The 23,994-nt window shown below is 35.9% G+C and overlaps 1 protein-coding gene across 3 annotated transcripts; it reads left to right on the top strand.

Moving 5' to 3' along the window:
• The first annotated feature begins 2,460 nt into the window (after positions 1–2,460).
• Positions 2,461–22,433, top strand: hpcal1 (hippocalcin-like 1). Of its 3 annotated transcripts, XM_087296491.1 has the most exons (5): positions 2,461–2,772; positions 9,323–9,397; positions 17,023–17,443; positions 17,926–18,031; positions 21,462–22,433. In XM_087296491.1, exons 3-5 carry the CDS (start codon positions 17,066–17,068, stop codon positions 21,557–21,559), a joined length of 582 nt encoding a protein of 193 aa, XP_087152617.1. In that variant the 5' UTR covers positions 2,461–2,772; positions 9,323–9,397; positions 17,023–17,065; the 3' UTR covers positions 21,560–22,433.
• Positions 22,434–23,994: the final 1,561 nt, after the last annotated feature.

Below are 23,994 nucleotides of genomic sequence, written 5' to 3'. Positions count from 1 at the left end.
AATTTGAATCAGTTAATTGTGTTTCAACTATACTTTTTTGTTGTTGTACATACAGTCGTTTTTTATCAGTTTGACTGATGTAAGTTAAGTTAATTCAACGAAAACAATTTAGGAATTATGTCCAATACGCACATGCGCACGAATTATGACAAATTCAACTGATTGACCTTATTTTGATTAGCTTTACAATAGATTACATATTACATATTTTTGTTTTTTGTCTCTTAGCTGTTTGTCTTATAATTTAGTGTCAATGTTGCTGTTGCCTCACAGCAAGAAGGTCGCTGGTTCAAATTTCGGCTCAGTTTGCGTTTCTGTGTGGAGTTTGCATGTTCACCCTGCGTTTGCGTGGGTTTCCTCCGGGTGCTCCGGTCACACCCTACAGTCCAAAGACATGCGGTACAGGTGAATTGGGTTGGCTAAATTGTCCATAGTGTATGAGTGTGTGTGTGAATGGGTAGATGTTTCCCAGAGATGGGTTGCGGCTGGAAGGGCATCCACTGTGTAAAAATGTGCTGGATAAGTTGGTGGTTCATTCCGCTGTGGAGACCCCTGGATTAATAAAAGCACTAAGCCGACAAGAAAATGAATGAATGAATGAATGAATGAATGAATGTTGCTCAGCCTTAAGAATCTGTCAGTCATAATTTGCAAATCTTTCATGTAGTTTATATGTCTTGGGTTTGTTCAGGTGATAATTTAAATGCAAAAATGCAAATATTATAAAAGCATAAACTATGTTTCAATTGCATGACTTCATAGCTGATTCATGCAGTGACAATATCATGTTATTCCATAACAGGGGTAAAGGTCATTTATACAACCCTTGATCAGAGATCATTAGTGTTTTTTCTGTTTCGGTTCAATGGATTACCAAGTTATTTTTCAATTAATGAGATATTTGTAGATCAAGAAAAAAATGCTCATTGTAGAAGAAAATTCCAGATGGTTTTCAGAGGTTTTTGCATCTGAACTCTTCACATACATCCCATAGGCATACACTTTAGGCCTAAATGTAATTTTAAATAACTTTTAAAAATATTTTAAAAAGTTACTCCATATAGTGAATAAGATCTGATTTATATTTTTTATATGACATACACACACAGTATAGTCTAATAATGACACAAGTCAAGCTGTTTACAGTTTGGGCCACATGAGAAATTTGCTGTCCCCTGGTGGACATAATTTTTTTATTTCTGTCAGATTCCCAGAGTTTTCCATTTCAAACGTAATAATCGTAATTCAGTTGCGAATGCGATGCGTACATTTTGTCTCTCTCAGTGCATCATTATTAAAATCCATATCCATATTTAACATAAGATAATTTATTGTCTGGAAAATTGAGTCACATGTACCACGGTATGGTGGGAGTTATTTCACTCTGTCATTTTCTTTTCAGCTTAATCCCTTATGAATCAGGTGTCGCCACAGCGAAATGAACCGCCAATGCAGCAGATGCCCTTCCAGCTGCAATCCAATACTGGGGAAAGTTGTTATTTGTTTATTTATTTACATGTTTTTTATTATTTTTTAAACAGTCATAGTACTTTAAATACATAAACTGATTTGATTAGTATGTTGCTTTTCGTCAAATCTTAAATTAGCATTTGAAACCCATGTGACCATGGGGGGAAAAGGATTGGCTATGTATAATGCAGTAGTAAATACTGACTACATCATATGGTTTTTCTGTGGGCAGTGTCCCACTAGGGGGCCTCAGAATAACTTAAAATAAATTAAGATAAGACAAAGCAAGCGTTGCAGTTCGCAAAAAAAAAAGATGTTTCTATTTAATTGCTTATTTTATAACAAACATACATCTAAAACATTTTATCAAGTAAATTGTAAGTTGTTATGGACAATGGTGGAGCTTTAAAGTCAAAACTAATTACATTTGTTATAATATGTAGCTAAATTGTAACATTTTGAATCGTCCTAAGACAAGAAAGGGTGTTGGACAACATGAAATAATCAACTTCAAATGTTGACTAATGTAAGTGTGTGCGCGTGTTCGTGTGCACATCATGAATTTACAGTATTTATATACACTTTTATAAAGACAAAGCACGTTTTACAAGAAATAAAAAGTGATGAAAAATGTGATGTTATCCAGCTGCAGACCATAATACACTTTATTTTCCACTAGTGACCAAGAACGGTTCTTCATTCAGTTTATTGCAATCTGCTCTACTTTGGAGTGTAAGGACTCTTCCAAGTAGTATGTTAGGTGTTTTCCTCTCACTAAATCATAGTGAGTTTTCGGAGATGTTTAATTTGCCCATCTGCTGCATTCGTGCCTGTCGCAATCAGAGCTATAACACCAAAGCTAACCGCATAATCTGAATGTTCTCAAACCTAAAATCTGACAACGCGTTATCCTTTACACGAGTCCCCCTACAGTTTGTTGTTGGACTCGTCCATTGACAGCGGAGCAGTGCTGTGTGTGTGGTGTCAGGTCTCTCGCTCAATGATGATGAGGTTTCAAGTGCGCCTTTGAGATGTTATGGAGTCCGTGGAATATTATTTCTTCAATTTATAACTTTTCCACTCCTTTTTATTAAAACAGCATTCCAACTTTAAGACTACAAAATCGAGCTGTACGTCTACGCATAGCGTATTAGCACTTTTGTTTGTTTATAGAAGCTTCTGTTAGTTTTTTCACACAGCGAAAATGCTGAAAGTTTTGTGAGGACACTCCTTCAAGACACGACGAAGCAAGGCTACAGTCGACAAATTGAAGTGTAAAGCAGCTCTCTATTTTTCTTTAGGGTAAGTTTAAGTTTCTATTGAGCCTCTAATTATCTTTCGACTGGTAAAACATATGCCGTTTTTGTGACCCATCTTTTGCATCATAGTCCATAAGAATTAATACACAACACCAAACCACTAAGTCTGTATGCATGTTTGATGCCTCATTTACCTATATTATATGGTTTTTACAAGGGTATACCTCTGAATGTTATGCTTTTGGAAAAGTAGTGTTGGAAAATTAGTATTTTATAGAAAAAAAATTTAAGTTAATGTACAGATCACCATTTAAATCCATCCATGTTGTCACGAGCTGTTTTTAATACCCAGAAAATGACATTTTGATACTTTGTGGCTTTATTATTATTCCATATATCACTTGATTCCTCATATATCCAGACTCAAAATAAAGTTTTATGTAAATATAATATATGTGCACATTATGAATAGCAAACAATTTACTAAATGTACTTGGTATAAAATTATAGTTACATTGTTTGTGATTATTTTGTAATAATTGCAATCCTGGTACCAATCACTATATGTAATAATAACAATAGGTTATTCTTGCAATTCACTTGCCATTGGTATTCCTAATTTCCCCTGCGTTAAGATCCCCTTGTGGGTCACAGCATGATCTTCACGGCTGGAGTACGAGGTCGATTCCTCACTTTTCCAATCAAGTCTCTCCATGATGTCTTGCAATCATCATCTCAGTTCCAGCCTGCCATCAGCATCAAAAAAAAAAAAAAGTAACTCTGCATTTCCATCTTTATTTCTTGTAAATACCAGAAGAATGTGCAAAACAGTTTCTGGGAAATTCATGTCTAGCTCATGACAATGTGAAGTGCTTTGGACGACCTCTTGACATCATTACATTTAGCTACAAGCTATTTCAGGGAAAAATACCCTGAATTCTCAGACGAGGGTACAAGCGGATTGTTTGTTTTCCTGTAATTTTACGGTCCGCCGAAGCAGCAAAGAAACTAGGTTTTTCTGTTCTACTGATCTTTTGACACCTGTCAGGGTGCATTTTAGTTAGGTCGCATTGGGGAATACAAGGCTTAATGAGCCTCACACCAACACGCACACACACACAATTAATTGAGCTGATGTTTAATGCATGGTGGGTCATAGATGAATCTGTAGAACTGCATGCAGAATTGCATTGATGTGTAATGCATCCCACACTTTCCAGGTAATGTTTTTTTTAGATATTTAATCAGGGTACATATCAGTGTTTGATTTGAATTTGCTATAATGAAGTGACATTTTTTGGAAAGTAATTAAGGGCAATAGTGCATCCTTTCACACTGGTCTGTGAAAAATACATGTTGAACGAGTGTGTAAAATCTGGTGGAGAGTCGTAACATTCCCATTTGCTAGAGTGGCAGTAATGGGGATACTGTAATAAGAGGATGGAGGGAAACAAAGACAAGTTTGTGCAACCAAGGCTACTGGTGAAAGTGGAAACTGGGGCTTGTGTGGAAATCATAGAGGAATGTTTAGTCATTAGATGCAACGCAAGAGCTTTGTCTTATTGTGACAGAATATTCCCTTTAGACACATGCATAGTAGGAAAAGAATGGACAAGGGTTAAACATTCGGGGAGAGGACAGTGTAGTGAATCAGTCTAATAGAAACTGGCATTTAGGATAAACAGAGAGGATATGTTAATCTAACGAATGCAAATGTACTCTTCTGAATGGATAGATTTAGTAAATGAAATAACATTAAAACACTCAGAAGGTTGGCTGAACTTTATTCCAATGCACTGATTGACATTTCTAACCCTATTTTCACCCTTAAAGCCAAGGCATAATTTATTCAGAAATAAAACTGCTTTTATCTTTTAGGTTTCTCTCTTTTAAACCTGTGTAACTATACTTCCTTCATGGAAAACTTGTACCGAAGAAAGTTCCAATGATGTCTTTCCATGCACTCACAAAAAAAGGTGACTGGAGATTCCTTTAAAAAGGACACAGATGCACTATAAAACTGGGCCATATGACTAATGCGTTTCCTGAAGTCTTGCAGTAACTTTTAGTGACAAAAAGTTCAAATTCCCCGTAAGTGATGACATCATACTTTCCATATGCTTGATAGTTCATGAGCAAAATCACAATGTTTAAATAGCAAAAAATAATAAATGTTCAATTGGATCTTTTCAGTGAATTAATTTACCTGGATAACAAAACCAATAAGAAGTAATCGGTCTGATCCAGTTCTCAAGTTCAACTAAACTGACTGGTCCATGTGTTAACACTATTTGAAATTACATGCTTTGGATGTGATCAAATATTGTAGCTCTTTGGAGTTTGAAATTTGAGTGAATGAGTTTATTCAGTTTACAAAAACAATAAATTAAATGTTTGTAGCTTAAAGTGTACACACTTTAAGCTACAAACGTTTAATTTATTGTACTCAACTGGCTTCATTTTGTCACATGCCCCGAAAAACACATGCAAATAAATTTGAAATGATTCCACTTTGTTGTTAATTGTCTCTTTAATAATCCTAACTATGTTGCAGATCTCTGTGATGTGACTATTGTGGACTTGTACATTGCGATATCAATGCTGAAACCATATAATGTGCAGCCCTACCAAGAACCTTTTTTTCACTGTAAGACCCAAAAAGTTAAGATAACACAAACCGTTTGAGGAAACCGATTGCAACAAAACATTTATGTTTAAAAACTAATCCTAATGAGAACTATGAACTTAATCCATTTTAGTAAACGAAGCAATTTGAGCACAGTAAAACCCAATAAATGAAAAGAACTCAAACCAACTGAGTACTGTAAAACCCATTAAGTTAAGTCAACTCAAACCGTTTGAGGAAACGACTGCTACAAACCATTTGAGTTTAAAAACTAATCTATATGAGTACTGTGAACTTACTCCATTTGAGTTGAAGTAATAAGGTATTTAATTAACTTAACAACACTGAGTTCAAAACTCTTTTCAAATGAGTGGAATTAATTTTCAGTAAATTGTGAGTTAAAGTTGACTGTTGGGCTTTACAGTTTTGATAACATTTACATTTCAGTCTGTTCATCACATGAATTTTAATAGAACTTATAGATATTTTAATGAAAACTTATAAACTAAATGTATGTTTCATGAAGGCTCCAGTTCCTGTTCTTTGTAATTGTATGAAAAGACTGTAAATTCTTAGATTTTTTCACAAGGTTAGAATAAATGTTTGGTTGATGTGAGGACTAAAATATTTGCATGAACTGTCGCTTTAAGAAACTCGAGGTCCTTCTTTGCACTGTTGACATAGGAATCTATATGGTTTTCCCAGTTTCCTTCAGGGTGTGTGAGTGTCAGTGGTATGGCTTACAGAAAGTCACACCTGTAAAGCATTATGCTTTGTGGTTTGAGTGGCAGAAGATGCTTGTGAATCATGAGCTACTGGAGCATACAGTAATACACCATCTGCTCTCCATCCGAGGACATGCGTGTCTCACACTTCTCTGTTCTGATTCAATCTTTTGCAAAGAGCTTTTTTCAAGCATTTGTGAAAATTAGGACTGCTCTCGACTTCTCACTCCCCTCATCAAGTCTTTCATTTGGTTCCTCTTGCACACAGAATGAATATGTGGGCTTGAGTCTGGAGTCTGTGCCCCCTGTGATGTTGTTATTTCTGCTGGATCAGGGCCTGTGGGGACCCTGCTTTTTTCATATTCTTTTTTCCATTTGACAGCAGCACAAGCTTATTTTTTCCTTTAGAATGGAAAGTTCTGGGTTTCTTGTGGCTTGGTGAGTGTCGGAGGGAAAGAGGGAGGGAACAGATCGTCACGCCCATGTTTATGTCTGTATGCCTGCGTGCTGCCAGGCCAGTAAGCTTCACCCATGTGATTACAGCCAAAGGAGGAGCTAGTCTGATGATGGCCCTGACCAACTGAGAAAACTGAGGAGAACATTTTCTGATGAGGTGCAATCAAGTCAGAATGTAGGCTACTTCCGTTCGATGAAATGATAAACTAGTACTTTGTAAAGAAAGTAAATTTAGTTTTAGCTTAAATATATAAATAGACATTCAAGGTCAAGTCATTTTTATTTTCATAGCACTGTTACAATACAGATTGTGTCAAAGCAGCTTAAAGGAATAGTTCACCCAAAAAAAATACATTTACTTATTATTTGCTCACCCTTAAGTGATTCCATGGCTTTATAAGTTTATTTACTCTGTTGAACACTAAAGAAGTGTTTGAAGAACACTGAAGAAAGCTGGAAACCTTTAACATTCAATATATCTTCTTTTATGTTATGCTTTATGTAAGAAAGAAAGTCAAACCGGTTTGGCAAGTGTAAAGGGTGAGTATCAGAATTTTCAGATTTGGGTGATTTATCTTTTTAACATATGAAAAAAAAACTTAATTAAAAGTCATAATATTCCCTAACAATAAAATATTATTTCATAACAATACATTACAGCATATCAGGCAGGAGGCAGAGTTGTGTAGAATGCTGGGGCTTCATTTATAAAATATTTTCTAAATCTAAAGTTCATGCAGTGGCACAGTAGGTAGTGCTGTCTCATCACAGCAAGAAGGTCACTGGTACGAGCCTCGGTTGGGAGCAAAGTTTAATTGTCCATAGTGTATGAATGTGTTTGGATTTTTCCCAGAGATGGGTTGTGGCTGGAAGGGCATCCGCTGCATTAAAACGTGCTGAATAAGTTTGGGGTTATTCCTCTGTGGCGACCCCGGATTAATAAAGGGTCTAAGTCGAAAAGAAAATGAATGAATGAATGAAGGACAGTTCATTCACAAAATTGCGATTCAGAGGAAATGAAGATGCTCATAGAAACCTGTGAGTACGCTACTCTTCCAGATGTGAAAATTATAAATAGCAAATGATCTTGAAGTTGTGAGAAGCTGACAGCTGTTAAATCTGCACATTGTAAACGCCCCATAATGAATTTTATTATGATTCTATTACCACATAAAAGAGCACACGCCAATATCCTCATTTCAATGCTTAAAAATGGCAAGCACAAAGAAAAACTACTTATAAAGTGAGCCATCCTACTTTTTAAATCACTTGCTTTGACAAATAAAAAATGTTATATTAAGAAAACATTACAGAAAGAAAAATTGTATGTTTCATATCATTAATGAATTAAATATTAAACTATTTTGGTCACTGGTCTAACAATAGCCTGCATGTGATTTGCCATTTCTTTAGCCCCCTTTCGCACAGTAATACCGGTAAATATCTGAAAAATTACTGAACAACTTCACCGGTAAATTTAAAAAAGCACTGTTCACACAGGCAAGGAAGTTCCAGTGTTGTGCCAGGAGGCTCACCCCTGGCGTAAAATGCTCACTGAACTCGTCTTAACTCTATTATATATATATATATATATATATATATATATATATATATATATATATATATATATATATATATATATATATATATATATATATATATATATATATTTATATATATTTATATATATATATATTTAATAGAGTTAAGACGAGTTCAGTGAGATGGACTGAGGTGAGTTTCATGAATGAAACCCTTCCCTTAAGATATATAAATAAGTAAATAAATAAATAGATTGACTTTAAATACATAACCGATGAGATTAAGTAAATTGTTTGATGTGTGGTTTACTTTAAAACACCAACAACAATTTTATGTGCTTAATGTAGCCTAAATGTCTGTTTAAAACCTACCAAAAAGCCTAACTGTAGTCATAATTTTTATTTTAAATTTATTTGTAAACCTTGTGCGTTTTAAAATAAATAATGTTAAATAAATAAGTAAATAAATAATAATCATTTTGTTTCATTTAATAATGGCCTTTGATTTTTGTTGTAGACCGAATGTTGATGAAAGTCTATGAGGGGGTGCATTTTGAGACAGGTGTACAATTCTTGGCACAACACCAAAATTTTTGCGAAAAAGACCGTTCACACATCCATTTAGAAAAAAAAAAGGTAAATTATGACCTCATTAACCAGAAATGGCCTCTAAACAGCTGCGCTTGTATTTGTAAACATAGAAGGGGTCAGGCTTTTGTTGATGGCTTCACTTTTATTTAAAGCTTTTGGGTTCCTACAGCTACTTTTGTCCCAGAGACATCCAAAGGTAGAAGCGCAAACCGCTGCTAAATGATTACACATTTGACTACATTACAAATACTGTGGATGGATAAGTATTGTGAACATCTTTGATGAAAACATATGGAGGAACACTGTCACATGTCGAGATGTACATAATATGTGTGTTTGCTAGCGTCAAGCAACTGAAGCGAAGCTTGAAGGTAAACAAAAGTGGTTTATAATAAGCATTTTATCAATTCTTCTTTTACACATTTGGCACTAGGAAGGAACATAGAAACATTATCTGACTAACATCTAGCAGCTACTGTAAATGCGTCTGGAAAAATATTTAAAGGTATAAACAGCGTGGATGTGAATGTTCTGATTGGCTGGAGTAGAGGTCTCACATGAATTTTCGGCAATTTTCCTTCTGCATTCACACAGAGCTGCATTCCGGCAAATTACTTGCAATGTTGCCAGTAATGTTACAACTTCTCTTTTCAGAACATCCGGAATGAATTTACCAGTATTTTCAAAAAGGGCTCGTTCACACATATAGATCTTTCTGGAAAATTGCAGGTATGTTTACAGTTTACTAATGCTGCACAAATGCTCAATTAATATACCGACACAGAACTATATTTTGCATGAATGTAAATGATGTAAATAACAAAAACAAAGTTTAGGTCTGATGTCTCAATTCATTTTCACAGAAGCACCAAATGTTTGCTTATTTTGGAGTTATTTGTATTTATTTATTGTGGATTCTATGGCATTAGATCAAGATGTCACAAATTCTCTTGTAAAATAACACAAAAACAACAACATGGAATAAACCGTGTAGCTACAGAATGCAAGTAAAGCACTGTCAACATTTAAGGGTTTTAAAGTTCTTAAAGGTCTTAAAGTTATTTAAAGGTATTAAAAGTCTCGCTAAATTTGATTACACTGCACAATTAATCTCCCATACTCAATCTTTGTTGTTTATGATGAATTTAGTGCACATACACCGCTTTTATTAGATGTTTAAATAGTATTTAGATTTTGCCACAAGAATAATGTGTGCCCCTGCTCAGACCATGATGTGGCAGTAAGTATTTTTCCATGCTTTTAAAATGTTTTTTTTTTTTTTATCAATATGAACATTGATGAGATCTAATCTGAGCATTAATACACTTTACTCATGAGGCCCTTTGTGTAGTTTTAGTTAAATTGAATACAAATGTCACTGCTTAAATTGGGTTTAGTTTAATATAAATGTCACTTAAAGGATTCACTAAATAGCAGCTCCACCAGCCCATTGTGTTTTTTTCTGGAAATGAAATGTTCTTAGGTCAGTCTAACCTAGGAGTTTCTTTACTTAATAGTCAATATAAGTGTTCATTATAGAGTGTTGCTCAGTGGATGCAGCACGCGAGAGGTGGCAGAAGATATTTTAGTCACAGGAACACCAATTTATATCTATAATGAGCTATGATCTCACTTACCACCCAGCAGTCTTGAAAACCAAGAGCTTGTGGGCTAAAGTAGGGCATCTGACTACACTGGAAAAAAATATGCCTGCTTGAAGATGTGTTTTTGCAGAGAGAATTAAGCACTTCTTCTTAATGGCCTTCTGCAGTAGACAATTGCACAGCTTTAATAGTTGCTTGGTGACTTTAATCTTACTTGTTTTATACTTTTAAATGCATGTGGGTTTCATAACGTTTTGAAAAACATGCTAGAAAATGTAATGTATTATAACCATCGAATAGGTAATTGTGTTCTATTTTTAAAATAAATTAAAATAATTGTATTTACTAATTATTGATCAGTCAATATACAATTTAGGCGTTGAACAAGGCTTTGTTTAACTGTTTTCACTGTTCTTGTGAAAATTTCAATCTCTCAGATGTTTGACATGATCAGCTATAATACACTCTATAGCAGGGATCACCAAACATGTTCCTGTAGGTCCAGTGTCCTGCAAATTTTAGCTCCAGCCCTAATCAAACACACCTGAACAAGCTAATCAAGGTCTTACTAAACTTGAAACACCCAGGCAGGTGTGTTTAGGCAAGTTGAAGCTAAACCCTGCAGGGCTCCGGACCTCCCAGAACGAGATTGGTGACCCCTGCTCTATAGGATCTACAAAGTGCTTTTACTGTATTTCCGGTTTCTCTGTGCATGGTTTGATGACATTGTTGCATTAATGAAGTTCTTCTGAAGTCAATTGCTCTTGCTTCTGCTTTTCCAATAGTATAACAAAATACTCAAAGCATTACTTTTGCATTATTGAATTCCTTTATTGAAGATTTTTTTGTGAGTAAAGGAATGGAAATATACCTCAGAGATTTTGGTCCATATTGACATGAGAACATCACATAGCTGCTGCAGATTTGTTGGTTGATGATGATCCATGATGCAAATCTCTTATTTCACCACATCCCTAAAGTGCTCTATTGGGTTGAGATCTGGTGACTGTGGAGTACAGTGAACTCATTGTCATGTTCAAGACACCAGTCTGAGATGATTTGTGCTTTATTACATGGTGCATTATCCTGCTGGAAGTAGCGATCAGAAGATGAGTACACTGTGGACATAAAGGGATGAACATGGTCAGCAACAATACTCAGTTAGGCTGTGGAGTTGACATGATGCTCGATTGGTACCAATTGGCCTAAAGTTTGCCAAGAAAATATCCCCCACGCCATGACACCCTCACCACCAGCCTGAACCGTTGAGACAAGTCAGGATGGATCCATGCTTTTTTTATGTTGTTAATACCAAATTCTGACCCTACCATCTAAATGTTGCAGCAGAAATTGAGACTCATCAGACCAGGCAACATTTTTCCAAACTTCTGTTGTCCAATTTTAGAGAGCCGTTTCAGATTGTAGCCTCAGTTCCCTGTTCTTAGCTGACAGGAGTGGCACCCAGTCTGGTCTTCTGTTGTTGTGGCCCATCCGCCCCAAGGTTGGACATGTTGTGCATTCAGATGCTCTTCTGCATATCTCGGTTGTAACAAGTGGTTATTTGAGTTACTGTTGCCTTTTTATCAGCTCGAACCAGTCGGGCCATTCTTCTCTGGCATCAACAAGGTATTTGTGGCTACAGAACTGCTGCTCGATAGATATTTTTCTCTTTTTTTCAGACCATTCTCTGTAAATCCTAGAGATGGCTGTGCGTGAAAATCCCAATAAATCAGCAGTTGCTGAAATGCTCAGACCAGCCAGTTTGGCACTAACAACCATGCCACATTCAAAGTCACTTAAATCACCTTTTTCCCCTATTCTGATTCTCGGTAACCGCATCAGGTCCTCTTGATCATGTCTACATGCCTAAATGCATTAAGTTGCTGCCATGTGATTGGCTGATTAGAAATTTGTGCTAACAAGCAGTTGGACAGGTGTACCTAATAAAGTGGCCGGTGAGTGTATATCCTTGGCAATAAAACAAAGTAATATTTTTATTTATTTATTAGGTTAATTTCTAGGTATGTGTCTCAGATAATCCTTTACTTAGTCCCTTAATCAGCTCTAATGACCCCACTTCAGAAAAAAATGGGTGTACACTGTAAACAAGTTATATTCAGAAAGAATATGAATGGAAAATCTGAAGCAAAGCATGAAGGGACATATGGCCAAATAGCTTATATAAGCTGTCGTTAAGTTTCACATGGCTGCCACCTCAGCGTTTATATGCTCTTTATACGATTTGTTTAAATAGAAGAAGCAGTAGCTCACACTCTGCCCCCACTTAATGCCTCGAGCACAGCCTCATGTACAGTAAGACATACACACACACACACACACACACACACACACACACACACACACACACACACACACACACACACACACACACACACAGAGATCTCTTCATCATCTCCCTAGTAACCCACGCCAGCCTGACTGTTGCTAAGGTGGTGTGGTGACAGTTCTGCCCTCCTCCTGTACCCCCATCCTCCCCCACTGCCAACCACTCACATTCACACCAGAAGACTAGACACTGCTAGCAGAAATGCTGATTTTACATGCGCCTGTCAATTTAGAGATTTTGCCCTTTTTGGCTTTTCGTAAAGTGATTATTATTTTTTTTTTCAAATGGAAAGAAAACAACAAAATCGACACTTTAAAGTGTTTCTTTTGTCAGACTTTATGAATTTGTGTTTGCAGATTTCAATTACAATACAAATTTTTAAAAGACGTTTTCTCAAAATGACTTTTTTCTCCTGTAATGAGATGATAAATCTCCACTTCAGAAGCACTTACAAACATTTTTATATTCAGATTTTTCCAGACGTACATGTTTATACAAACAGAAATTTGCCTTATTATATATATTTCTTTTTACAAAGAAAGTTCACAGTATTTTCTGAATTATGACTCCATAAAAAGTTTTTCTAGACCCATTTATTAAAACCTTTTAATCTAAATCTAACTAAAAAATGAAGCTAGAATTTTGACACTGACTTTTGAAAATGTTTGTTAGAAATAGTGAATTATTTTTATATGTAAACGTACTGTTTCAGAAAACGAGACACTGCAGGCAAATATTCTAATTTTACATACTGTACATCTGTCAGGTTAGAGATTTTGGCCTTTTTGGCTTTTTATAAAGTGTTTTCAGTCTAATGTAAAGAAAACATCAAAATGACATTTTGAAGTGTCTCTTTTGTCAGACTTTACAAATAAAGTACAGACAATACATGTTTTTATAAGAAGTTTTCTCATAATAAGTCTTTTTCTCCTGCAATGAGCCAAATATTTCCACTACAGCAGCACTTACAAACATTTTACGTTTAGATTTTTCTAGACGTACATGTACATGTTCCAAACGTACATGATTAGTCTTATTTTCTATAAGTTCACAGTATTTTCTGAGTTATGTCTCATTAAAAAGATTCTCGGGCGGCATGATGGCTCAGTGGGTAGCACTGTTGCCTTATAGCAAGAAGGTTGCTGGTTCGAGTTGCTATTTCTGTGTGGAGTTTGCATGTTCTCTCTGTGTCGTGTGGGTTTCCTCCAGGTGCTCCGGTTTCCCCCAAAGACATGCGCTATAAGTGAATTGAATGAACTAAATTAGCCGTAGTGTAGAGACTTGTAGTGTATGTGTGTGAATGTGAGAGTATAAGGGTGTTTCCCAGTGTGCTGGGTTGCGGCTGGAAGGGCATCCGCTGCCTAAAACATATGTTGGATAAGTTAGCGGTTCTTTTCACTGTGGTGACCCCAGATTAATAAAGGGACAAAGCTGAAGAATGAATAAATGAATGAAAAGAGGTTCTTCAGATCCCATTTATAAAAACCTTTAAATCTATCTTTTTTAATAGATGAAGCAAAAATTTTGAAACTAGAATTTTGAAAATGTTTGTTAGAAATGGTGAGTATTTATATGTAAGCATACCGTTTCAGAAAACAAGACACTGCAGGCAAATTCATGATTTTACGTGCATTTGTCAATTTAGAGATTTTGGCTTTTCATAAAGTGTTTTTTAGTCTAAGAAAACATCAAAATTTCATAAGGTGTTTTTAGTCTAATGTAAAGAAAACACCAAAATGACACTTTAAAGTGTTTCTTTTGTCAGACTTTATCTATCTGTGTCTGCAGATTTCAATTACAATACATATTTTCAAAAGATGTTTTCTCAAAATGAGTTTTTTCTTACGCAATGACCCATACATAATTTTTTTTATATTCAGCTTTTTCCAGTTCATACATAATTTGTCTTACTATATCCAAAAAATCTTGTCTTACTATATCCAATTTTCTGAATTATGGCACAATAAAAACTTTCCCTTGATCCCATTTATAATTTTATATCTAACTTCAAAAAAATGAAGCTAGTAATTTGAAACTGACGTTTGAAACTTGAAAATGTGTGCTAGAAATAGTGAATTCTTTTTATACGTAAACACACCATTTCAGAAAAGTTGTAATACCTAAAAATGCAACTATTAATATAACCAATCAACTGGGGAAGGATGGTGATAACTGTTAGTTATTTTTACCCTGTGCACCTGCAGCTTCTTGCCTTAATAAGGCATTAAAGGGTTTCCATGGATACCAGAATCAACTCCCTCAGTCATGAAGGGAAACACGTTTTCCATTATTTCCAATCTTGCATCAGGCAGAGAAATATCAGTCACTTTATTGTGGCTGGTGTTGAAATTGTCCGTCTTATTTTGGTTTAAAAACAGATGCATGGATTTGCTGCTTGACTGTGGATTTCAAATTTACGTATCTGTTACTTTTCATATCAAACAGCAGTTAAATGATTTTGTTAAATATATATTTTTATACCAAAATACACATATATCATATTATTATTATTATTTGAGTAAATTCTTTACATAGATCAGATATGTTAAGAGGTATATTTTTATTCATTTTTCCTTTGGCTTTGTCCCTTTATTCATCAGGGGTTGCCACAGTGGAATAAACTTCCAACTCATCCATTATATGTTTTACGCAGCAGATGCCCTTCTAGTCACAACCCAACACTGGGAAACACCCATACACTCTCACATTCACTACAGACATTTTAGCTTACCCAGTTCACCTACAGTATAGCGCATGTCTTTGGACTGTCGGGGAAACTGGAGCACCCTGGAGGAATCCTATGCCAACACAGGGAGAACATGCAAACTCCACATTGAAATGCTAACCAACCCAGCTTGAGCTCAGCCTTAAACCAGCGACCTTCTTGCTGTGAGGTGAAGGTGCTACCCGCTGCACCACCTTGACACCCTATGTACTGTATATTTTACTGTTTAATAATAATAATAATAATATGTACTGTTGGGTAGATTCTCCTAAAAGTTGTCTGTTGACTTCCTGGTTGGTACAAAGCCTCTCCTACAGAAATATGCAAAGTGCTCTGATTGGTCAGCTGGCCCAATGTGTTCTGCTTGGCTAACCACCTAGTGCACATTGAATGTAATGTCACATCTATAGCGGGGCTTGTGTACATTTTAGGGTTTGTGAAGCTCATTGTAGTCGTTTTTGCCAGCAGTTTGTTTAAGACCTTAAAAAGTGAATTATGTCAAATAATATCTCCCTTTAATTTGATCTTTGTGCTTTAAAAAAATGTCTACATTTTTTATGTAGGTCTGGGCACAACCATTTGCACTTGTCTAGTCTTCCAATCTCATGCACTTTCATTGAATTTTAGCTGTACAAAACAGCTTGTTATGGTCATTGATGTTGTAAATAGTTTTTTTAAAATTATTATCATAATATTTTAATTTGAATATATTGTCATAAACACTTGTTTGTAGTGCAAGTAGTTTGATTGTTTACTACTATATGTTATTCCTAGTAATTTATCCATAGCTGTAAATTAATTAGTCTTAAGCTTGTTAATAAGGCAGATACAGTTCATCCATTTTTACAAATAGATTCTGCGACTCTTTATCCTTTCTGCAATTCCACGTTTAGTATACTCAAAAGAAATATGTTTGCTGTTTGTTCATTCATTCATTCATTTCTTTTTGGCTTAGTTCCTTTATTAATCTGGGGTCACCACAGCGGATTGAACCGCCAACTTATCCGGCGTTTGTTTTACGCGGCAGATGCCCTTCCAGCTGCAACCCATCACTGGAAAACGTTTGTTCTAACTACTTATTTAAATTGAGCTGAAACAACACAATTCTTCCCAGAACTCGTGTTGACTTCAGAACCCAACGTCAAGGTCCAACATAAAATCAACTGAATATCAACGTCTAATGATGTTACAGCTTGACGTTGTGTGGATGGAACTATGATGTCTATCAGATGTTAAATTTTGGTTGCCATACCTGACGAATAAATATCAGTATGTGACGTTAATATGATGTTGGTTTAGGATGTTAGTTTGAGGTTGGATTTCTGTCCCTTTCCAACGCAACCTAAAATCAACCAAATATCAACATCATTTGACGTCGTTATTGGTTAAAATAACGTTGTCCTTAGACTAGACAATAAATTTTGGTCACCTGATGTCACAACCTACATTAAATCTAACTTAATATTAACTTTTTATAACATTGTGAGCCTGCTGGCTTGAGTTTTTTGGTGAGACAACTTAATTGTGTTTATGCTCAATCCACTTAAATTGATAAAAACCAATAAATTAACTTAAATCCCCAACACAAATCGATTGTGTGGAACCTGCTTCCATGTGGATAACTCACTTTAGTCTTAAATACCTTAGTACCTACTTTTTTTTTTATTTGTGCTGACAGGAAGCATCAAGGAACTGGGAAGTGTCCAATAGAGCCTTTCATCATGGGTAAACAGAACAGTAAGTTGCGACCCGAGGTGCTGAATGACCTGCGGGAGAACACAGAGTTCACAGACCACGAGCTGCAGGAGTGGTACCGCGGTTTTCTGAAGGACTGTCCGTCCGGCCATCTGACGGTGGAGGAGTTCAAGAAGATCTATGCCAATTTCTTCCCCTACGGTGATGCTTCCAAGTTTGCAGAGCACGTCTTTCGCACCTTCGACACCAACAGTGATGCCACCATTGACTTTCGGGAGTTCATCATCGCCCTAAGCGTGACATCCCGTGGAGGCCTGGAGCAGAAACTGCGCTGGGCCTTCAGCATGTACGATCTGGACGGCAACGGATACATCAGCCGAGCCGAAATGCTGGAGATTGTACAGGTGAGGCTTTTCACACTTTGCGTTTCTGCATATTGCTCCGCCGAGTCATTGTTTTCAGAGCAGCTTGTCCCATATCAATATTGGCTCAGTCTACTGTTTGGAGATCCAGTCCTCCTGAATAAACAGATCTCCTCAATCAAGTGTTCCACAGGCCATATGGTCTTCCTACAAATAGTGGCCAAACACAAAGGCTTTGTTCACTGCTTCAAAGGCTCTGTTGACTCTCCATGTTAATAACATAGATTTACACCTGCAGCAGAGGACATGCTATAAAACCATATCTGAGAGATACATTAAATGTATCTGATGTATCTTAAGTCACGATCATCTGCATGATATGAAGTGTCGATTGAAGCAGTGACAGCTGGGTTATGGAACTTCTGACTGTCAGTTGTAGTGTTTAACTGACAGACTAATCAAATATGTTGCTACTGAAAACTGAAACCATATGCTTTGACACACAGTTCCGTTCATCTTCACAGGCGATTTATAAAATGGTGTCATCTGTGATGAAGATGCCGGAGGATGAGTCAACGCCTGAGAAACGCACAGATAAGATATTCCGACAGATGGACACAGACAACGATGGTACGCCTCCTGAGAGCCGTCTCCCACTCACGCTTAAGATCCAGATAGAATTGTAAAGCTGAAGCGTTGAAACTGAAACTGCACTGAAAAAAGTAACATAAGAATAAATACATCTTGTTTTCCATTAGATACGGAAAGTACATATAGCTACAGCTTTAAAAAGCCATGCATTCTGTTTAAAGGGATAGTTCACCAAAAAAAAAAAAAAAATATTCCCCAGAATATACCCCAAAGAGGGTATGATAATAAAATGTAAATAAAAAACAAGTCTAATGTAGGGTAAAACTAAACTATTTTCGTCATAGTATTGCCATAGTATTTCATAGACAGGTCAACTAAAACTTACTGTTTGCATTTCTGTGCTCAAGTACAACTTTTTTTTTTATGCTCAAGAACATTTTCTTTGTTTTATTTTAAAAACGTAACTCTACAGAATGTATTCTATCTCTGCCAATCCCAGTGCTGCCTCTCACTGGCTTTAATGACAGTACAGTACTGTAGTTATACTGTAATCAGTACGGTGGCCTAGATGGCTTAAAGTGTTGTAATTATAGGAAACAAGTGCAGTTACAAAAAAAAAAAGCCAGCAAATTGAGAACAGATATTCATCAGTTTAACAGCAGATCGTCACAACGTAAAAACATATTTAAAAAACGTGCTGCATTTTCACACAACTCAAACAGTTAATAAAACGAGCTGCATTTTTCTCACAACGCAAACATTTTATGAAATGCGCTGCATTTACTCACAACACAGTGGAAATATTTCAAGAAGACCCTAAAATGTGACAGACCCGGTTGTTTAGGTTATGATTAGGGCTTGACATTAACTTTTTTTTGATCACCAGCCACTGTGGCTAGTAGTTTTCCAGCATTACTAGCCACTCGCCATTTTCACTAGTCAGTTTTACTGTTGGGAAAATATATTTTGTACACATAAATATGACTTTGACATGCTAAAATGACTTGATTTAGAGTTTGCGTTATCTCCACATGCCTCTTCATTCATTTCACTTTTAGTGTGTCATGTATGAGCTTGTTCAGTGAGCATGAGCAAGTGGGTCATGGTTTCATAGTATTACAATTAGTTTTTATTTTACATGAATTTTCAGAGCTCAAAATAAAGGTTTTACCAAATTTGTTTCTGACCACACCATACATAAACAATTAATTATTTCTTAGCTACAAACTTTTAATGTGTAAAAACAAGCAAAATATAGTTACTTTTTATTTAACAAAACACATGCACAGTAATCTGTCTTGGCTAAAGGTCCCAGATCACCAGTTAACTACACATAAATGGGGAGTTAATCTCCCATTAAAGCAATTTTACCGTAAAATATTATAATTAAATCATAATAATGCAAAAGAAAGCAGGTAAAAAAAAACATACCGTGTGATAATAAAAGAATGATCACACATACACGGCTAATGTTAAACCCATAAATAATCTGTTCAAAGAATGGTTAAAGCGAAAGCAACCGGTGCTGCTTACAAAAAAGACAAATCTGGAGCTTTTGAAAACAGCAGGACTGTGCGTGCATGTTCATCACTTTTTGTCTAGTCTATTCAAAAGAGAACCGATCAAATCAGTTGTGTTTCTAGACACAGTTGCTTCACGCAAGGAAACGGGAGAGCGCACGTGTTTTAAACAGTCGCACGCATCACCTCTGCTGTCGGCGTAAGTGATTATCCTCTCATTCGGTATTCACCTGCATTCTATTGCTCACGCGAACACAATTATTTTTGTCAGTCATGCAGCTTCTCAATTCTAAGATCGCCTTTGCAGGCATTTAGGACCATCCTTGTTGTCGAACCCTGTTTTTAAGAATTATTATCCAGGAAAATTATTTTCAACCAGCCAAAGTGGCTAGTGGGACTGTCTGTCTTACCCGCCACCACTGAAATCTACCCGCATTTGGCGAGTTGGCGGGTGTTAATGTCAAGCTCTGGTTATAATTATTTTGGCTAATAAAATAAAAAAGACAAGGGAATCAGGATGTTAAAATAAACAAACAAAAAACTCACCTTTCAAAGATTACCTACAACTTCACTGAGCAATAGTCATGGCACAGCGGTGTCCGTCACGTTTTTAAGTCTCCTTGAAACATTTCTGTTGTGTTCCTTTCTTTTTGTGTTGTGGGAAAATGCAGCTCAGTATTGTCAGTGGTTTGTGTTGTAAGAAAATACAGCAGGTTTTATTTGTTTGCATAAACTGTTTGCGTTGTGAGAAAATGCAGCCGCGTTTCATTAAATTGTTTGCGCTGTGGAAAAATGCAATGCGTTTTCATAAATTGTTTGTGTTGTGAGAAAATGCAGCACATTTTCAGAAATTGTTTGCGTCATGAGAAAATGCAGTACGGTTCATTATTATGTTTGCATTGTGGGGAAAATACAATGGTTTTCATAAATTATTTGCGCTGTGAGAAAATTAAGTGCGTTTTCATAAACTGTTTACATTGTGAGAAAATGCAGCACGATTCATTAGTATGTTTGCATTGTGGGAAAATACAGCACCTTTTCATAAATTGTTTGCGTTGTGAGAAAATACAGCACATTTTATTAATTTATTCGCATTGTGGGAAAATGCAGTGCGTTTTCATAAATTGTTTGCGTTGTAAAAAAAAATGCAGCACGTTTCATTAATTTGTTTGCGTTGTGAGAAAATGCAGCGATTTATTATTTTTTTTTATGTGTTTGCATTTTGACGATTTGCTGCACGTTTTCTTAATTGTTTTTGTTTTCTTAAATTGCACAGTGTTAAGCTCTCGGCCATCGTAGTAATGTTTTATATTCAAAATTTAAATGAATTTAAATACTGACATGATCATTTTATAAAGTATGCATTCATTTGTGTAAGGACTTCTTTTACATTGGAGGAGATGAAAGTGAAATGAAAATGGAGGCTGTGGTGTTATGAGGTGAACACAGTGAAACATTAGATGGAAAACTGATTGCTCCTCTATGACGTTTTGTAAACTGCATGTACTGATAAAGAACTGCACAGATGCAGATATTATAATAGTTTATCCAGAAACACTTTTTGACTCGACGTTCAGCTAGAGGTAGATTTAAATAAATTTTTCATTCTTTCTTTCTTTCTTTCTTTCTTTCTTTCTTTCAAAGAGAGTGTAGTTTTCTTCATTTTTCTTCCAGTTGAAGTCTTTTTATAAACCAAATGTACTTGTTTTTTTTAATCTCTTGTGTAACGTTGCTCCCAAAGTAAATTGTTTTGTTGTAATTATGATTAGATCTGAAAAACATGCTAGAAGTACCAATTAAGACAATCATTTTGCTCAGTGTCCATGACAACCGCTCACACACAGATGAACCACTGTGCTTTATTTAGGATTAAAATATCAAATATTTGTTCCACTGAAATATTACTGAAAATCTTTTTACTGTTTTATTTTTCTCTTTTACATCTATAGGTAGACTGTCTCTGGAGGAATTCATCAAAGGTGCCAAGAGTGACCCGTCTATTGTCAGGCTCCTGCAGTCTGACCAGAGCAGCTCTCGACAGTTATAAACGCCGCTGAAAGAACACCTAACATGCACACTAAAAAAACAAAATCATTATAGAAAGGTTGTTACTGCCGTTATCAATGATACTTTTCAAGAACTTTTCTGCTTCAACAGTTTCCTTTGATGATTGGTGATGAGCTGGTCGATGGGTTTATTTTGACGTAGTGCTGTTTGGATTGATATTGTTGCGTTCTCTGAATCTGGGCTGGGGTGGTCGTTTTATTCCATTTGAAGAAATAGACTATTATCAGACATTCATGTTATAAAAAGTACTCTTCTGGTTGCATCCATTCAGAAGGAAGCTGTGGAAACTGTTTGCTGTCTTGAAGTGCTGAATGAAAATATGTATGTTTTAAATTGTTTGCATTCCACTCAAAATGGTAAATGACTTGGTGAGTACCCCGAGCACATTCCCTGAATGACCATTAGGCCAGAACATGAAGTTCTGCTTGTAAATGTTTCTTGCTTCGCATTCATTCCGAAAATAAGTGGGATATAATACGAGAGCACTATTTACAGTACATTCCCTTGACAGTTTGTAAATATGTTGATCAGTATTTGCATGAGATGTTTATTGATGCATCAGGTGGTTTAGCTGCGTTCAGAGCCATCTGCTGTCCTGCCAATGATGATCGACTAGGAAAATCTGTGTACTTTATTTTCAAACGTGTGTTTTTACAGATGTGAGAGAACATGCCAACAGTTTGCGGTCAGTCAATTGGATTTATTTTATTTGTTTTTTTTAAAGATGCATACTTTTTATCTCGATTTCTAATGAATCCTGTTCTTTTTAGTTTTGTATTTAATGAGGAATATAGAGGTAAACATTGGTTCCACAAAAATATTAAAGCTGCAGTAGGCAATTGTCTTCAGAGACATTTTTTGTTGTGCTGGTTAAAAGTCTTTTCACATTCCAATAGTAATGATTACAGTAAACTATCTCAATGTATTTATATATTGTGGGTAAGGCATTAGACTAAAAAATGTTCATCCAATTAAAAATTGTCTGGCAGACAATTCCCATAATTCTGATAAGTAGCCCAAACTGTCATCAAATGTAGATTTGAACATTAGCATAATTGTTCACACAAATCCGCTGATGCATGCTCACGCGGACACAAGTAACAGCGCTAAAAACAAATGCTCAATCCTAGCCTGCTTTACTGAGGTGACATTGGTTTATTTTTGAACAATGACAACCTGTGATGCGCTCCCTTTATTGTTTACCGTGCTACTCTTAATATTCGCTCTGAAATAGCATGTAAGTACGGCTTAGTAATCAGTGTAATTCCTGCACGTCGCCGGCCAACCACTAAGCAAACAGTAGTCGCTTTAGGACAAAGCACGTGAGAGAGTGAGACTGATGAGAGAGTGATGACATTTTTGCTAGCTAACTACATAACTGAAAATATGCTAGATATAATAGTAGTTAAATATAATAGTCGCTAGACATAATAAATGTCGTTGGGGATTGTATTATAAAGTACTATTAAGTTTTCTAACTGGCGAATGACATCTTTGTCATCTTTAATGTGCGATTTCATGAGCCGTGGCTTTGGACGACAGTGGAGGGATTGTATTTGAAAGATATTATGCTAACCAGTCAGCATTTAGGCAGATCACCTACTGCACCTTTAAGCAGCACCAGTTTACAACATTCATAGACATATAACTGTTTTTGGGAAGCAATTTTTATATCAGAAGAATAACATTACAATGAAGACTGTTGATCATTCAGCTTTGCTACGACAGATATGAAGTCTTGAAAATCATATGACACAAAAATCTTGAAGTACTTTTAAAATAGTAATTTAAAAAAAAATGTCCAGTTGATCAAACAAAATGTAGCCTATGTAAGTAAACATTTAAAAAAAAAAAAAAGGGGGTCATAAGTAATGAATACCCACTGTAGAGTGCTTTATTTTCCATGTTGAACACAATTTAGCACTTGGATCTTGCCGATACAAATATGCTACAGTGATGAGCTCTTTGTTTTCAGGAGGTCAAAAATGATCCCGAGTCTAATAAGCATGAACTGTTTTTCTAAGTGCAATATGATCATGCATCAGCTATTTGTCCTGCTTTGTTTTCATTTTGAACATAAGCAGGCGGTCAGATCTTTCTCCATCTCGTCTGCCCTGAAGGTAAAGATCGGCCGTTAGGCTCATCAATATTTGAGCATGTGGACATATAGAGCAGATAGAATGACAGACAGGTGCTTAGTTTCTATTTGTCCTTTCACCAGTCCAGTGTCAACATCATATACGTACAGATGTTTGTGTGGATAAGCAGCTGTAGCCTTCTGTTAAAGGAAACATTCTTTGACTTGTTTAATGCTCTTGTGCATGTGTGGGATTTCAGTGCTCACTTATTATTTTTTTTTTATTGTAAAATAACTGTGTAAGTGAAATGCCAAACTAATATTTGTCCTGGATGTCT

Source organism: Danio rerio, chromosome 20, assembly GCF_052040795.2.
Source record: "Danio rerio strain M-AB ecotype USA chromosome 20, GRCz13ab, whole genome shotgun sequence".
NCBI classification, from domain to species: domain Eukaryota; kingdom Metazoa; phylum Chordata; class Actinopteri; order Cypriniformes; family Danionidae; genus Danio; species Danio rerio.
Note: the sequence above shows the minus strand (reverse complement) of the source record. Positions and strands in the feature narration are given on the sequence as shown.

What these genes read in the sequence shown, in the direction of transcription:
- hpcal1 (XM_087296490.1), top strand. Translation starts at nt 17,066, where the DNA reads ATGGGTAAACAGAACAGTAAGTTGCGACCCGAGGTGCTGAATGACCTG. An exon ending in AAATGCTGGAGATTGTACAG is followed by an intron (nt 17,444 to 17,925) that starts GTGAGGCTTTTC and finishes TCATCTTCACAG; the next exon opens with GCGATTTATAAAATGGTGTC. An exon ending in GATGGACACAGACAACGATG is followed by an intron (nt 18,032 to 21,461) that starts GTACGCCTCCTG and finishes TTACATCTATAG; the next exon opens with GTAGACTGTCTCTGGAGGAA.